The 17,356-nt window shown below is 43.8% G+C and overlaps 1 protein-coding gene across 3 annotated transcripts in view; it reads right to left on the bottom strand.

The window, feature by feature from the left end:
- GATA4 (GATA binding protein 4) overlaps positions 1 to 17,356 on the bottom strand; it is a 47,855-nt gene that overhangs the window by 10,555 nt on the left and 19,944 nt on the right. For 2 of the 3 annotated variants that reach the window (XM_070611428.1, XM_070611430.1), the window contains exon 2: positions 449 to 618. In XM_070611428.1, coding sequence (XP_070467529.1) covers positions 449 to 618 — 170 coding nt within the window. The remainder of the gene's footprint in view (positions 1 to 448; positions 619 to 17,356) is intronic. The other variant, XM_070611429.1, reaches the window with a different exon arrangement.

Below are 17,356 nucleotides of genomic sequence, written 5' to 3'. Positions count from 1 at the left end.
GGCGAAATCCCGGGCCACCAAAGCAGAGCACACAAACTTAACCACTTGGCCACGAGGCCAGCCCCTGCAACTTATTTTTCAAAGTGAGGAAGATTGGCCCTGAGCCAACATCTGTTGCCAATCTTCCTCTTTTTTCCCTCCCCAAAGCCCCAGTACATAGTTGTATATCCTAGTTGTAGGTCCTTCTGGTTCTATGGGGGGGACCACCTCAGCATGGCCGGAGGAGCCGTGTGTAGGGCCGCATCCAGGATCTGAACCAGCGAAACCCAGACCACCAAAGTAGAGAGCACAAACTTACCCACTAGGCCACTGGGCCGGCCCCTGCACCTTCTTTTAAAGATGACTTGAAATCCAAAGTTCAAAACCAGGGAATGTCCCACCCAGGTGGGAGCCCTGAAGCCCCCTGCCCCCAGGCAGCTGGGCTTGGGCAGTCCAGGCACTTGCTTACCAGTCGGCGCTGGGGCTTGATGAGGGGCCGGTTGATCCCATTCATCTTGTGGTAGAGGCCGCAGGCATTGCACAGATAGTGCCCTGTCCCGTCCCGCCTCCAGAGTGGGGTGGACATGGCCCCACAGTTGACACACTCTCTGCCTTCTGAGAAGTCGTCAAACATATCTACTGGGTGAGAAATAATACAGAGGATTAATTCTACGTTTATGCCCATTCCTTGCAAGGAATGAATGATGGAGCACCTTGGGCTGCCTCGCTCTCCCTTGCTCTCTGACCTCAACCCCTGGGGGACTGGCTCACAGGACTGTCATGGGATGTGGACGTTTTTATTCCTGGGCATCCCAGACACAGCGGGGCTCTCCCTGGTCAAGAGAAAAGGAAGAGTCGGGCAGCAACCACCAGCGGTCTGCATTTTAGTCCTTCTCTCTCCTTCAGAGTCTGTACTCTGCAGTTCTCAACTAACACTGAACACCATTCAGACCTTCTGTCTCTTTTTCCCTTTCAAAGTGGAGATTCCTTTTCCCTTTGAATAAAAATATAATAAGTATTTACTTTGGGAAAAGTAGCAAACACCAAAAAGTGTAAAGAAAATATAAATCATATGTAATCCTGTAACTCAAAGATCACCAGTGTTATTAACATTTTGTTCTGTTATATCCTTTGCAAGACTTTATACTATATTGACATATATTTTTGCCTAGTTGAGGTCAAGCTATAGAATTTTGAGCCTGTTTTTTCACTTAATACCAAAGCACTTTCTCACATGAGAAGTTCTTCATAAACTCATTTTAGCTCAGTACAATATCCCATTATATAAATGTGCCATCCTTTAACCATTATCATTGAACTTTTGCTTAACCGTTACCCAGTTTCTGATTGTTTTGTAAAAACCGCTCATTTTCTTGTTTTGTAAATAATGCTCATTCAAACCTCAGCATTTCTCGTTATTCCTTAAGATTCTCCCCTAGAAGTAGAATTACTGAACCAAAGGGACTATATTTTTTGAAAGTTTCTGAAATTTTCAAAGTGCCCTGCAAAAAAGGCTGCAATTCGTTCTTCTCATTTCAATATATTCATATGATATGCTGTATCATAGTTTGACATTTTTCCTTGCTTATTGGTACATAAAATAAAGATGCATATTATAAGCAATGGTGGCTTAGAGTCGCAAATGGTGGCGTTTGTCTTTCTCCTGCACTCACTCATACCTCTCCCTCCCCCAAACCTTCATCTTCCATGTCTGCAGATTTTTACAATGGACAGTTTCACTCATGTCCATTTCAGTTGCCCCTGAGGAGATAGGCTGGGCCAGTCTTATTCCCTGTGATCTATATAAAGCCTGGCTCAGAACTTCCAGAAGTCTCTCTGACTCTGTGTACACTGTTTCCTATTTTGAAAAATTTATATAACCTTTCCAAATTTTCTGTCCCTAAACACTGTTACATTGGTGTCCAAATTGTTCTTGTCCTCCTACCAGAGGCAACAGTGGATTCTTCTGTAGTAAAGGGGGGAGATAATTGGAGAAGAGGGTTTTTAAGAGGTCTCCTTACGTCAGGACCCAGCACATTCTGCTAGATCTGTGGCCCAGCTACCTGCTCTGAGGGAACGTGGATGGTGGGGGTCCCTCCCCTCAACTCTGGGTACACAAATAGTCATTTGCACCTGCAAACAAGTAGCTGTGTGTCCACACCAAGTCAACAATGTGCAGGTGTGAGGAGCTGTTTGCTTAGGCCAGGAGCTGAGCACACAACGGTCACAAGAGAAGCTATTTTTGTACCTGGGTCACACTAAGAACCCTCCAGCAAGGTCACCTGCTTTCAGAGCTGCACATGAAATGGTGACTCCCGTCCACAGTTTGCTTCCCCAAGCCTGGAGGAGGCGAGGAGTGAGCAATGACATGCACGCCACCCTCAACACCATCACTGCAACCTCCACCTCCACGACCCTGTGCTCCCTTGCCCTGGGGCGGCTCAGCCCCACTCCCCCGGCCCAGGCCTTCCCATGAGGGGACCAGAAAAGCCAGCAGAGTTCACAAAAGGACCTGAGATCTAGGAGGGACACTCGCAATGTCATCATTTTGTTGCATATTTGCAGTAAACACTAGATGGCACTACAGCTTCAAAATTGAACCAAGACACCACATTCCTGGCCAAACCACGCCTGGGGATGGAGGACTTTTCAGATCATCTCTCCAGTCCAAACGTAGGGCAACCCTCGTATCCGACATATTTGTTTTATTATGGACAAATTTAAACATGTTCAAAAGTGGACAGAATATAAAAATGAACTCTTGTTTAATCATCATCCAGCTTCCAACAATTTGTGGAAAATCTTGTGCATGTATACCTCTAACCTCTTTTCCCGTTCCTATATTATTCAATAGAATCCCAGATGTTCCATCATTTTATTCATTAATATTTCAATATGTAGCTCTCACAGATAGATTCACACTCCTCCTTTTAAAGATAAGCAAACCAGCTTCTTTGCTATGATCTGATTTATCTGAAGAAGGCTCCACAGGAAAAAGTCTCATAATCCTTTCCTCTTTTTTTGGAGGCGAGATTCCCTTTTCTCTTCACACATTTGGTTTTATATGCAGGCACAGACTCTCATCCAAGAGCCCCCCTAGCAATCCTAGACCTCTGCTGGTTCTGACCTTACGCTGCCTTGAGAAGCCATCGCAAAAGGTCAGCCTTAGAAACTCCTTCCCACTTGCCTCACAGAATGCGTTACACCTCAAGTAACTATTTTACTGCCAGGGAAAGGCAGGAGAGGTTGGCAAACATGTATTTGTCATCGATAAATATTTACCGAGCATCTGCTATTTAAGCGCTCTGATGTCACAGGAGCTAACAGCGAGCCTTATCCTCAGAATGCTAATGACCTAGTTGGGCAAATGGGGCCAGAAGATCCGGAACGAGTAACAACATTACTGAATTGTTTTCACAACATACCTTAAACAAGCTGGGGATCTGGGTGGCAGGTACTTCTTGTCTAGGATAGGAAGTACAGAAGTCCGACCCAGATTGAAGGGTCAGGTGTTACAACAGCAGCCAAAGGAAGAAACTGGATGTGAAGTCAAGGCCATGCTTCCTGAAGGTGCCCCGTCAGACACACCACGTCTCCCCACAACCCACTACACCTCCAAATCTGCAGAGGTTTCCCTATTTTCTGCTAGAAAATCTTCCCATCCAACCTACTTAATGAAATGTCATACAACTTTAAATGGTTATTACAAAGAAATGTAACAATAGAGGAAAATGCTTACCCTGCATGTTAAAGGCAAAATGCAGCACACAGAAAACCGTATACACTGTGATGGGAGCTAAGCCCACCAGGAAGGAGCCTATGTGAGGCTAGTTAAATTGTGTGGACTTTTCTTTTTTTAAAAACGCCATTCTGTAATGTCATAATAGCCTATTTTTAAAAATCTGGTAAATAAAAACAAAGAGAAAAATTTTGATCACCTTAAGAAGGTCCAGTCCACTATGTGGGAAGGGACTATCTTACTCTCTTAAATCTGACATATATATATATATGTAGTTCCCCCCTTGGACTGAAGAAAGGAGAGAGCGAAGTTCAAACCATGCTGCTTAGCACCCACTCTGGGGAAGTGGGAGGTGACAGCCTGTGAGCCCCAAATCAGCACGAACATCTGGCACTGTGAACCTTGCTAACAACCACCTCTTATTCCTTCATTAGAAAGGCACTGGGTGGAACTTCCCGAAGACAAGGGGGCAGCTGCCTGAAGCCAGTTTCTAAGCTTCATTTCTAACTCGGAAGGGCACAGCTATGGCCTTGACTTATGAAAGCCCCACCCCCCAGTGCTGGGCATCTTGGGAACTGGTCCAACCTCTTAGATGGCAATGGGAATCCAGCTCTCGGAAGTGGGTCAGCATTACCCCACATTCAGAGGAAAGACTTGTAATAATAGTTGTAAAGTACTTTGCAAATAAGAGGAAAAACTCACAACAATAGCTGTAAAGTGCTTTGCAAACACCAAATGAGATAACAATGATGGATTATTGTGAGGGTTGGAGCAGTTGGGAGGGAGTGGGGAAGACCGGGGACAAACCTTGGTGCTGGGTTATTTGGGGGGAGGGGAGAGATAAAAGAGCTGGGAGATTTGGGAATCTGACCTTTTCTCAAACCACCAGGCAGTGCTCCGAATTGTAAATTGTATGTCACTCTCACACTTGGCCAAGCCTGAGATTTGCAGGCAGGGAATGAACTGGCTGCAAGGTTGACAATGTATAGTTATGAGGACTCAAAGCTGCTGCTTATAGGAAAAATTAATTAATGATAAATGTAGCAATCAAAAGCACAAAATAAATTGTGCCCTAACCCCAAGATTGGGGATCTAACTCCTTACTTCCATCCGTGCCCCACTAAAAAAAATTTTTTTAAAGAGTGAAACAAACTCAGCCTGACTTCTTAGGCATCATTTTAGTATGGATATCTTAGGAATTAAGGTGGATTACTCCCGTCCAAGTGCCTGAAAGAAAAATGTGGACCAGGAGGTTGAAGGATCCCACCCCTGACTTCCCCACAGAGAACTGACGCAATGAAAGCAAGCACTCCGACCTCTCCCCTGACCTCTCCATCCATCTTGGGGAACCCACCCACAGGCAGGGGGTAAGCAAGTCAGGGCTGAGAGAAAGAAGGCGGAAGAGGAAGAGGGGGGCAAGTGGGAGGAAGAAGGGAGAGGAATCAAAGGCCAGGGTCATGGTTGGCAACACCCGCCAGGCATTGCCCGAAAGCTGGATTTGTCTTCCAACTAACTGCTAGAGAGAAAGCTCAGGCTGATGGGCGCTCCCGTGGTTGTGCCAGCCCGCTGGGCCGGTGCTGAAGAGCCTGGTTCTCCTCCACTGCAGAGGTGCCCCACAGGCCTTCCCTCGTTGGAGGGTGTCCCACTGGCTACGGAAAGCTGGGTCTTGAGTCAGAGCCCATGCTGGAGAGACCCTCCTCTCCTTCACCCTCAGGTCTGAGTCTGTCTGATCTCAGGCCTTCCACTGTTTCCATGGGGGGCACTGGAGCCCAAACATTTGCCATTTGCCTGCTCTACTTGCCCCTGTAGCAGTGCTGGACATAGAGATAAAGTAGACAAAACTGGGGCAAAATCCCTACCCAAAGCTGTTTTGGTCTAGCTGGGGGTACAAAACTCAAAACAAGTAATTCTATTAAATGTGACAAATTGCAATGGTACCTGGGCTGTACACGAGCGCCCACCCCTCCACCCAGCTGCACATCCTCAGCTGTCCTAGATCACTGTGCCATCTACTGGGGGAAGGAAGACACATAAACACAGTGGAAATTACCCATGCCCAGGGCAGCTATTCCACACTACAAAATAGAGGGCAGAGGAGCTGCAAGGCCTGGGCAAGAAGAGGGGCGGTACCTGCCCAGAGACCTCCCCCAGAGCCAAAGGGGCTTCAGGAACAAAGTCCCCAGCCCCATCCATATGTCCTTTGCTGAACCCTAGCCCCGAGTCCCATCCAAAGTTCACCAGAGATCATGCGTGGATTTCCTGACAGACCCGGATCTGTCCCCGGGGCTGGCGCCTGAGTCTGGGGCACGAGGAGCAAACAGTCCTGAGGTTTTTCTGGCAGCCCCTGCGCCTTCGGTCTTCTGGGCTTTGTCAGGCTTGGCCTGTGACAGGAGGCTGCCGAGGGGAGGGCAGACACAGCGCAAGCAGCATCCAGGCTGGTGAGGATCACAGCACCTATTTTGGAAGCTCTGCAGCCGCTCAACAGAAGCGGTCCCGCCAGGCTGAGCTGGAGCTGTCGTGGGTCCGGGGCTCTGCTCCAAGCGCCAAGGAACCCAACGCCGCGGCTCAGACCATTACCCGCTACATGTTGACCGCGCTTTCCGGAGGTGCGTAATTTTACAAACAAGGAAATGAGAATAACCTATATGAGACATTTAGCACACTACTTTTCTTAACTGCCGCTGAATAATATGAGAGACCTTTAAACTCTTCTCCAGGTGAATACTGTAATTGTCCTGGAAAGAAATATTCACCTTCACACACACACACACACAAAGAAAACACTTTCGTTCATCTAGGAGCCTGGCTTCAGGCTTGAGGTGAGAGTTAAAGAATGTGACCCAGGTTAAAAGAAAAAAATCACAAAGAAGTGAAGATATTCTGCAAGGAAGAAAAAAACCACCAAAAACAAGAAGGAAGGGAGGTGGGGGGTGGGGGGAGAAAGAAGGAAGAGGTTGAAAAACCAATGATAGACTGGAGGAAAAAATTTACGGCATGTTGCCAAGAGTTAATACCCCCTACTATGCTAAGAGAAATTACAAATTACAAAGAGAAAGATGAGATAAGGGCTCCACTAGGCACCCAGTGCCTCTCACTGAAGGAACTGTGGAAAGAATCCCCAAGCATCTGTCTTGCATTTCTGTGGACCAAAGCTCCAAGCCCCCCAATATCCACTTCCATTCCTCTGTGAGTCTGTGTTCCTAGCAGGGGCAGAGGGAGAGATGTTGGCCCAGGAGGGCAGGCAATAGAGGAATGCTAATGTGGTTCAGAAAGTTAGGTCTTGCCTAGTAACAGCAGAGCTGGGATTTGAACCCGGACTGACCAGTCTCAATAGTGGGCCCAAGGTTCCTCCAGGTCCTGCCTGCAGATAGATGACTTGACCATCCTGTTGGGGACTCAGTCTTCTTCCCAGTAGCAGAAAGTGTCAACATGAACAGTTCAAAAATCAGTACGTGAAAGATAGTTTAGGGTCACGATATGACATGTTAGTAGTGAGGACAGTAAGAAGTCCAGGACGCATGCATGCTCTACTTTCCCAGCTCATCTGATCACAGAAGCATCTCAAGGCACATCTGTTTCAATGCTCTTTAGCACACCAGTTGAGGGAAATGCTTCCCAGGCTTCATCTTTGTGAAGATTAGATTTTGAGACCTCCAAGAATCCCCACATGTAGGGATATAATTAGAATATAAAGACTTCCCCGTGAAATGCAGGGTGACTCACTAGCTTCAGGAGAAATTTCTCAATGCTTTACAATTAAAAGTCCATCCTCATGCCCGTCAGAATGGCTATTATCAAAAAGCCAAGAAATAACAAGTGTTGGAGAGGATGTGGAGAAAAGAGAACCCTTACACACTGCTGATGGGAATGCAAATCGGTGCAGCCACTATGGAAAACAGCATGGAGATTCCTAAAAAAAATTAAAAATGGAACTAACACATGATGCAGCTTTTCCCCTCCTGGGTATTTATCCAAAGAACATGAAAACACTAATTTGAAAGATATGTGCACCCCTGTGTTCACTGCAGCAATATTCACAACAGCCAACAGTGGGAAACAACCTAAGTGCCCACTGACAGATGACTGGATGAGGAAGAAGTGGTATACAATGGGATACTACTCAGCCATAAGAAAAAAGATGAAATCTTGCCATTTGTGACAACATGGATGGACTTCGAGGGTATTATTCTAAGTGAACTAAGTCAGACAGAGAAAGACAAATACTACATGACTTCACTCTTAAGTGGAGGATAAACAAACATAGATCCAGAGAAGAGACTGATGGTTACTGAGGGAAAGGGAGGTGGGAGGAGGGTGAAAGGGGTAGAGGGGCGCATATGTATGGTGATGGATGGAAACTAGACCTTTGGGTGGTGAACATGATGTAGTCTATGCAGAAGTCGAACTATAATGATGTACACCTGAAATTTATGTTATAAACCAATGTTAACTCAATAAAAAAAAAGGTGATGTTCAGCGATGACTATGTCCTGGGCCTTCTGCATTGTGCAGAATTAAGTCCATGAAGGATACACATGGCCGCATTTGCTATTAAAAGTTCTGTGGTTGAGGGGCTGGCCCCGTGGCCGAGTGGTTCAGTTCGCGCGCTCCGCTGCAGGCGGCCCAGTGTTTCGTTGGTTCGAATCCTGGGCACGGACATGGCACTGCTCATCAAACCACGCTGAGGCAGCGTCCCACATGCCACAACTAGAAGGACCCACAACGAAGAATATACAACTATGTACCACGGGGCTTTGGGGAGAAAAGGGAAAAAAATAAAATCTTTAAAAAAAAAAAAAAAAAGTTCTGTGGTTGAGAGTATGACTCAGTTTGCCAGATCTGGAAATTTAACACACATAGACTCCCAGGAGATGGTCACCACGGCCCCTTGCTGTCTGTGACCCATGGGCTGGGTTACCATCTTTAAAGTAAGCAAATGAACAAAGGAAAGAAGGGAACACTCAAAGATTGTGTTGTGTTATAATTCCTATTTCTAAAACTTTTGCTAATGTCAATATTTTGTCCTTTTAACAATAAACGTTTCACAAATGCTGTTTTGTCCCATTGTCTCCTCGTCCTCCCTGGGCTTCCCTCCCCTGCCTCCTCTCCATTACCATCCAGTGAATGAGCTGTCTGTAGCGTCTTCCTGTGGGACCTCGGGAGGAGGCCTGCACAGCGTGAACCAAGACTGGTCAGTGCGCAGCAGCCTGGGTCTCTACAGGCTGCTGTGTCCAGCAGACACCCTGTCCTACTGCCCCTCGCCCTCTCAAACCTGGAACCACTGGCTCTCCTCATTTCTGCCATGCCTCGGGGCTGACCAAGATGCCACAGAACTTATCATCCACAATGGAACACTTCGGAGAGAAAGGAACTTATTACTAATTATTTTGGGACAACAAGCTTAAAACCAGGATGTGTGGCCACTCTTGGCAGAACTCCAGGTGTGAGATCTATATCCCCGACACTCTTACTCCACTGGTTTCTCCCCACTGTCACCACCTGACTTACAACTGGGCGATTTACCACCTCCCGGACAAGCTGCATGCAGAATGCAAGGAAAGAGGTGCATACAATCGCTCTAAATGCCAGTTCCCTAGTTGGACACTGACATCTCACAGCTCCCTGGGTTCAGGCTGGGTTTGGGTCCCTGGGTTTAGCCTTAGGGCCAGCTACAGCCATGGGAGCCACAACTGGGCATCAGCAATTGAAATGTTTGCCACTTCCTGGACTCTGGGTGCTGAGCCCAAACTGCACCCTTCCTTCTCTGGACCCTGCCTTGTTTGGTGGCTATGGCAATGAGTTAGCTCTGAACATCCCCTAATCATTGGTCCCTCTGTGCTAGCTTGTCCTAATTAAGGCTCTAAGGCTGCTGGAGGGCAGGGGGCATAAAGTCTTAAAAACTGGAAGTGATGTTTGGGTGCTTGTATGAACATTCAGTGGAAGAAACCAAGGTCCAGAGAAGGTGAGTGACTCACCTAAACTTCTAGAATGTTCTGTGACATGATCCTTGCCCTCCCCAGCATCACGCTGCTCTCAGGCTGGATCAGTCTATCTGCAGCGCTCTGAACAACAGAAACTCAGTGCACACTGACCGATCAGATTCCAAAAAAATCCACACTCTAAAGCATCTAATGAGGCCACAGTAATGCCAGTAGAATGGTGTAAATCTAAGGGCTCTGCCCCTGGCTTGACTACCTGGCCCCCAAGATGCTATGTTTATGGACACATAATAATTCAGCTGAGTTATCTACGCAGGGCTCGGGGTTTTTATATAGATATTATGTGTGTGTATAGAATTGTATATAACACATAGATGAATGGATCGATAAAGAAAAGTACTTCGTGATGCATTAAAAACCAGCCTACTCTTGCTAGTGATAAAACTGCTCTAATAATTCATTGAACTATATCAAAAGGACCCTTCCCCCCCAAAAAAGAGAGAGAGGAATGTTTATTTTTAAGATGTGCATGGCAAAATACTGGAAACGACCCAAATGTCCACTGATAGGGGAATGAGTAAGAAAACTAAGTTGAAATAAAAATTATGAAAATTTGAGTTGATTTTAAAAATGACGACTACATGGGACTATGTTAAGATTTTCTCTTCTTGTAACATGGTTTAAATTCGTTAAATAAGCAGTGAACTAAACAAACATGTCTGTATCTGGGGAAGAGTGTTGGAGGTGGAGGGAACAACAGTACAAAGGCTCTGCGCTCAGGTGGGAAGAGACAGTTAAAAATAACCCCATGCAACGTGAAATAATCCGGTCACAAAAGACCACTGTGTGTATGGGTCCATTTGTAGGAAATACCCAGAATGGGCAGATCCATAGAGACAGAAAGTACATTAGTGGTTGCCAGGGGCTGGGGGAGGGAGGAATGGCAGTGATTATTAATAGGCACAGGCTTCTTTTCGGAGCGATGAAAATGTTCTAAAATTGATTATGAGATGGATGCACAACTCTATGAATATACTAAGATCCACTGAATTGTGCACTTTAAAGAGCGGACTTTACAGAATGCAAATTACATATTACTAAAGCTGTTACAAAATAACTAATAAAAATTAAATTTTACAAAGCATCTCTGTCTAGGAGTTGGAGGATTGGAAACGTCTACTTTATTTCCTCAATTTCCTGGAAGTGTCTTATTCCAGAAACAAAGTGCCTTCTCCACGGTGGGCCCAGGTGCCTCTCCTCCCACAGGGGCAGCCCTCTGGGCTCAAGTATCCACTATGGCACCGACTATTCTTCTCACCCCACAGAAGAAAAAGAAAGGCCTTCTCCACAGGGTGCAGGACCAGCAAGCATGGGGCTGTACCTCATGAGCTAATCAAAAGCCGCCTGCCAAGCACACTGTGGACCAGGTCCTGCGCTGGTCCCAGTTCCTCCAAGTCACTAGGGTGAGTCATCATCATTATCCAGGCCTCCTGCCAGCCTGCCTCAGTCATCTAAATGTGCCCTGGGAGTGGGGATTTCCCTGGGAGAGGGAAACAAGCAGTCTGGGCATTGATATAGAGAGCACGGTATAGTACAGCCCCAGAGGAGGGCAATTTGGCAATAACTTAGCCAAAGTATAACCACATGCACCATTTGATCCAGAAATTCCACTTCCAGGATTCATCCTGCAGATGCACTGGCACTTGTGTAAAATGGCTCACGTACAAGGATATTCGTTGTGGCGTGTTTTTTGCAATAGCAGAGGACTGGAAAAACAAGTTCTATGTTCATCAATATGGGACTGGTTAACTCAATTAGAATACATTATGTGGCCGTAAAGAATGGACATCTTTTATATATTGAGAGGAAATTCTTTCCAAAATATGCTGTGAAATATTAGAAGGTACAGAACAGTACTTATGAACATCTCTTACAAAAAGGGGAGAAGACTCTCTACACAGATTTTGTTTGTATATACAATAAATATCTCTAGAAGGATAAACAAGAAACTGATGATATTGACTGTTTCCAGAGAGACATCCTGGTGGCTCAAGGATGCTTTTCACTGCATGCTTTTGTGAACCTTTCGAATACTGAGCTACGTTAATTTATTACCTATTTACGATAAATAATTATTTTATATGTTAAATAAAGTAAATAAATATGCCCTGACTAGCATCATCACTGTTTCATGTAGTATTATTTTTAATTCAGAGCAGGTTCTATTTAGGGTAGGTTCCATTTTCTGATTTCCCATAAAAGCATCTTATCTCCCACCATTTTCCAGCGGGTTCTCAGTCTCACCGACCCCACGGTCATCCCTTGGAGGGCCCTAGTTCCTGTCCCAAGGGGCCCCCAGACCAGTCTCCACTGGCCAGCTCAGGCCCCAGCCCCTGGATCTGGCTTGGCTTCCAATGCTCAGTTATACGCATGTACACTGCCCATTCAGACCTTGTTCCTTTTATTAACAAGGACGACTGAGAGGGAACTTTAGCCAGGCCCTCTATCAGGCCCACTGGAAGAGACTGAAACCAGGCCAGTGGGCCCATTTTGACTCTGCAATCCCTCTCAGCTTGTTACAAACTGGCAGGATGGAAAGGAAACACTGAACAAATTGCCAGACCAGCTCCCTCAGGGACCAAGACAATGGGTCTGGAGGGAAAAGGCTTTTCCTTCCAGTCCAGCAGCCGGCTGTCAAGAAAAAACAACTTCCCTTTCACCTCCTGGAATGGCAGCAGCCAGCCAGCCAGCTGGGGAGATTTATGGAGATATAATGTGACCTCTTTATTGCCCTGAATGCTAGGGAGGCATTTCAGCGCAGATTTACGCCTTTTGGAAGGGGAGGGGAGCAAGCCTGTAGAAACATACGCATGAGGACTAATTTCCCCATTGGGGGTTTCTTGGGGATTACTTAATCAAACCAAGGTTAAATTCAGTCACTAGCACTTTACATCCTCTTCTCTTGCTAATCCATCTGGTTACCTTGCAAACTTTTTGCATGAAATGTGACTCTCCTTAGAGTCAGGAAGATTCTGTTTAACTTTGAGTCCAGTTAACACAAAACAAAAAAATTAAGGAGGAAGACCACACACTGCAGGGCCAGGATACTGTGCCCCTCCTTAGCAACGAACTCGGGCAGTTCCCATCTTACCTACCTATGCCCAGGATCTCTGTGGAAAATGAAGGTGTCAGACCCGATGATCTAGGTCCTTCCTAGTTTGAAAATTATCCAGATTAATATCAGATCAAACACATAAGTTACTCTACAGCAGTGATTTTTCTGTCACTTATTTTTTTAAGCTGCAGAACCCTTTCTTCAAAAAACTCTTGTTTGAGAGAAGCTGACATAAAAAGACAGAGAAGTGCAGCTGATTGGGTGAAACGATGAACCAGACCCTTCCCAAATCCCCGTCTACATATCTATATCCAGATGGTGGCCTTGAGGAAGGTCCTCCAACCGCTAGAGGGCGCCAGAGCACAGTTGCAGGAGTGTTAACTCAGGACTCCAGGGAATGGGGTTCATCCATTGCTTCAATATCACAACTACATTTACCAGACTCAAAGGCTGGGAGCAATGAGACTCAATTCCAGAGGCAATCAGAGGTGGCAATTCAAACAGTAATTTTTCTCTCTCTTGCTCTCATTTCCACAATTCAAAAATGAAATTTTTGGAAAAGATTATGTCTTGCTCCTACTTTTGGAATCATCCGACTTGGCACTACATTGTAACTCTTCTCATTTATGTACTTTTAAATTTTTTCCCTTAATTTATGTTTAAATTGTATATTTCATAATTGCTATAAAAATTCAAATGATACAGAAGGATGTCATATGAAAAATGTCTCCACAATTACCATTACCCCACTCCCCAGAGGCAATTTTTCTATTTTTCCAGACATTTTCTATTTTATTAATTATAATTTTTATCTTAGAAATTTAGAAATTACAGAGAAGTACCAAGAATAATATGCTAATCCCTTTTATTCCCTGTCACCATTTCTTACCCAACCACTATTTTCAATTTAGTGTATATCCCTCCAATTCATTTTTATACTTTTACACATACATACAGTATATTCACCTCTGAACATCAAAAGTACGGTTTTGTGTTTTTAAAATTTACACAAATGGCTTCACACTATACATCACATTTACAAATTTACTTTTTTAAAAAATGAAATATTTTAGTAATCAAGAAAAAAAGAATAAAAATTACTTCTGAACCCACTACCTAACTTCGTCAAATCTTAACATTTTACCGTATTTGCTTCAGATATTTTTAAAGAAATAAAACACTGCAGATACAGTTGATTCCTCTGTGTACCCCATCATGCCAGTCTCCTCCTTCCCTTAGTGGAAATAACCTCTATCCTGAATTCCTGACTCGTGTGAATGTTTTCACTCTTGCAAACATACATGCATATTTTTTCAAATCAATACATAATATTTTTGCATGTTTTAAACTTCATAGAAATAGCATGCTATATATATCCTTCTGCAAGTTTTATTTTTTGCCTATTATTATGTTTCTGAGTTTTAATTTATGTTGATAAATGTGCAGCTACTTTGAGTTGCAGTACAGTTTTCCATTATATTAACATATCATACTTCATTTGTTCATTTCCTTAGTGATGTATATTCAGGTTGTTTTCAATTTTTGCTGTAACAAATGCTGCAACAGGCATCCTTCTACATATGTTTATATACATGAGAACTTTCTCTAGGGTATACTAGACATGTTCAAAAATATATTTATAAAACATTATTTTTGGTTTCGATTCTGTTTAACAATGCATCAGTCAACTTTGCTAGGTTTTGTTGTAACAAACAATCCCTAAATCTCAGTGACTTACTATATTTAAGATGTATTTTCTGATGTTCACATTACATGTCAGCTGCAAGTTGGCTAAAGTTCTGTTATATGTACGTGCTTCACTCCAGGATCCAGGCTGAAGAAGCAACCTCTATCTGCGTCATGCCAGCCTGATGGCAGGGGGCAAAAAGTGACGTCAGAACCGCATAATGGCTCTTAAAGCCTGTGCTTGGAAGTTGCACAAGTGACTTCTAGTCACATGCCATTGATGAAAGCAAGTCTTACAGGCAAGCCTATGTTATCAGAGTGGGGGATATAATCCTCCCCTAGGAAGGGGACCTGGGAGGAACAGTGCCATCTGCCCTGAACACAAATAGGATCATACCATTCAGACTCTTCTGCAGCTTAGTATCTTCACGGAAGCACATCTATTTGGACATTTTCCCATATCAGTAAAGATCTACCTGATTCTTTCAAGAGGATTTATTTGTTTTACATTGTAAAGGTACATAACATTTACATCCTATTTCATAATCCCCACAGTTGTTTAGCTGTACTTTGATATTTGAAAGGATACAATGCTTAATGCCAGTCTTTTCATACCAGGGCGTCCCTGTTCCTAATGCCTCGGCTGTATTTCAGCAAGTAATTTCTCACTACTATTCACAACAGGGCTGTAATGAGCATCATCGCGTTAATTTCTGTGCCAGTATCTTTTTATTTTTATTTGTTCTTATTCCTAATAGGGCAAGTTCTCCCTTCTTAAGACTTCTTTATAAAAAACTATCTTGGCTATTCTTGTACAATAACTCTTCCATATAAATTTTATAATCATCTTGACAAGTTGCATTTAAGAAATCCCATTGGGATCTTTACTGGGACTGCATTAAATTTATAGATTTGTTTGGGGGCATCTGGAAGGAAGAATATGCAAAGTTTTTCAATCTTAGAACATAGTATATTTTCCCATTTATTCACATCTTCTTTTATGTCCTTTAGTAAAGTTTTATAGCTTTCTCCATAGAGATCTTACATATTTGTTTACCAAAGTTGACTATTCTTTCATCTGCAAATAATGAAAACATTGCCTCTTCCTTTCCAATCTCATTTATTTTATTACCAGGGAAATTTACACCCGGCTGGAGAAGTGAGAGAGCTATGGATCAGCACTCCAAGTCTTTCCCTCAATGTGGTCTGAATTACCATTATATTTAAGAGTATTTCTGTAGTTGGGGGTATGAGTTTTTTCCTAGTTTCCCTGGAGGTGAAATTTTCACTCTATTTTTGGGTTCTTTTCATCTGATTTGTTGGTGTTCAGGAAGGAAAGGGAGAAAGGATCCCTTTATTCTGTCATCTTTCACAGGAAGTCTCCGCCTCTTCTTCACAATACATACACCATTCTCAAATCCTATCCCCTTCTTCCTCTTCCCACCACGAGCCTTCCCAGACTGAGCCAATGTTTCCATGGTTTATTTGGCAATTAATCACATCGATCCTCAACTACCTATTTTATCCTTGTCCTGGAGCATCATTTAGATCTTTTGGCGTTACCTCATTCTTTTCTCCCAAACTATATTTTGTCCTTAAGCCAAATTATAAGCACATAGAGATCAGGACATATTTCATACTTTGTTTATTGGGTTAGTTTTATTTTCTTTCTCCTTTTTTTCACTCTAGCCTCAGAACTCTGGAGCCAAGCATTTACACATTCCGTATAAAGAAGTGGAGCTTCTCCGCAGTGGGGGCGGCAGAGAGTCCAGCTCTCAGCCTGTCCTCCTCCCACCTGAAGCACGGCTGCTGAATCCCAGTGCTCCTGGAGCACATTTGATGACAAAGGTCTGTCAGTTCAATCCATCTTTTACAACTTTGATGTACTTGGCAGACATCTTAGGAAAAACGTGAAGCTGCTACAGAAAAGCAATCTTACAGAACAAACTCAGGAGGGATAGTAATACCAACTGTTCCATTAATACTGCTGACACCTTTGGGCAGGGAAACAGAATGCGGTGTGGTGGAGAGAGGATGTTTACAGTTGATTCTTTACTTGCCAAGCTTTTACATTGTCTCTCTCTTTCTATTTTTTATTTTTAATTGTGGTAAAATACACACAACAAAATTACCATTTAACCATTTTTACGTATACAATTCAGTAGGGTTAAGCATAGTCATACTGTTGTGCAACCAATCTCCAGAACTCTTTTCATCTTGCTAACTGAAACTCTGTACCCATTAAACAACAACTCTTCCCTCCTCCAGCTCCTGGCAACCACCATTCTACTCCCTGTCTCTATGAACTTGACTACTCTAGGGACCTCATCTAAGTGGAATCATACAGTATTTGTCCTTTGGTGACTGGCTTATTTCACTTAGCATAATGTCCTCGAGGTTCATCCATGCTGTAGCATATGTCAGAATTACCTTCCTTTTTAAGGCTGAATAAATATTCCATTGTGTATATATAGAGAGAGATAGATAGATACATACTGCATTCTGTTTATCCATTCATCTGTCTATGGACACTTGGGTTGCTTCCACCTTTTGGCTACTGTGTCTCTTTTTAATCAATAATGTATTCATCTTCACAAAAAAATTAAAACTCAGGGAAAAAATGCAGAGCTATGCATTGAATTTAAAATAAGTCCATCAGGTTTTGACCACTATGGCTCCCATTTGCTGACCTAGCTGGGGAGATTTCTCACGGCAGGGTCTTTATAAGACTTGGTCTTCTAGAAAGAAACTCAGAGGTAGCTACAGCTGCAGAAAAGGCACGAGGAAAGGAAAATCCCATGGCAGCAAAGATCCCAAGGGAATGGGGACGGTTCAAGTAGCCCAGCCCCGAAACAGCTGTTCAGGCGCATGTGCAGTGGCCTCAGCGCCCACAATTCC

This window comes from Equus przewalskii, chromosome 2 (genome assembly GCF_037783145.1).
Source record: "Equus przewalskii isolate Varuska chromosome 2, EquPr2, whole genome shotgun sequence".
Classification (NCBI taxonomy): Eukaryota; Metazoa; Chordata; class Mammalia; order Perissodactyla; family Equidae; genus Equus; species Equus przewalskii.
The sequence above is the reverse complement of the archived record's forward strand: the minus strand, read 5'-3'. Positions and strand labels throughout refer to the sequence as shown.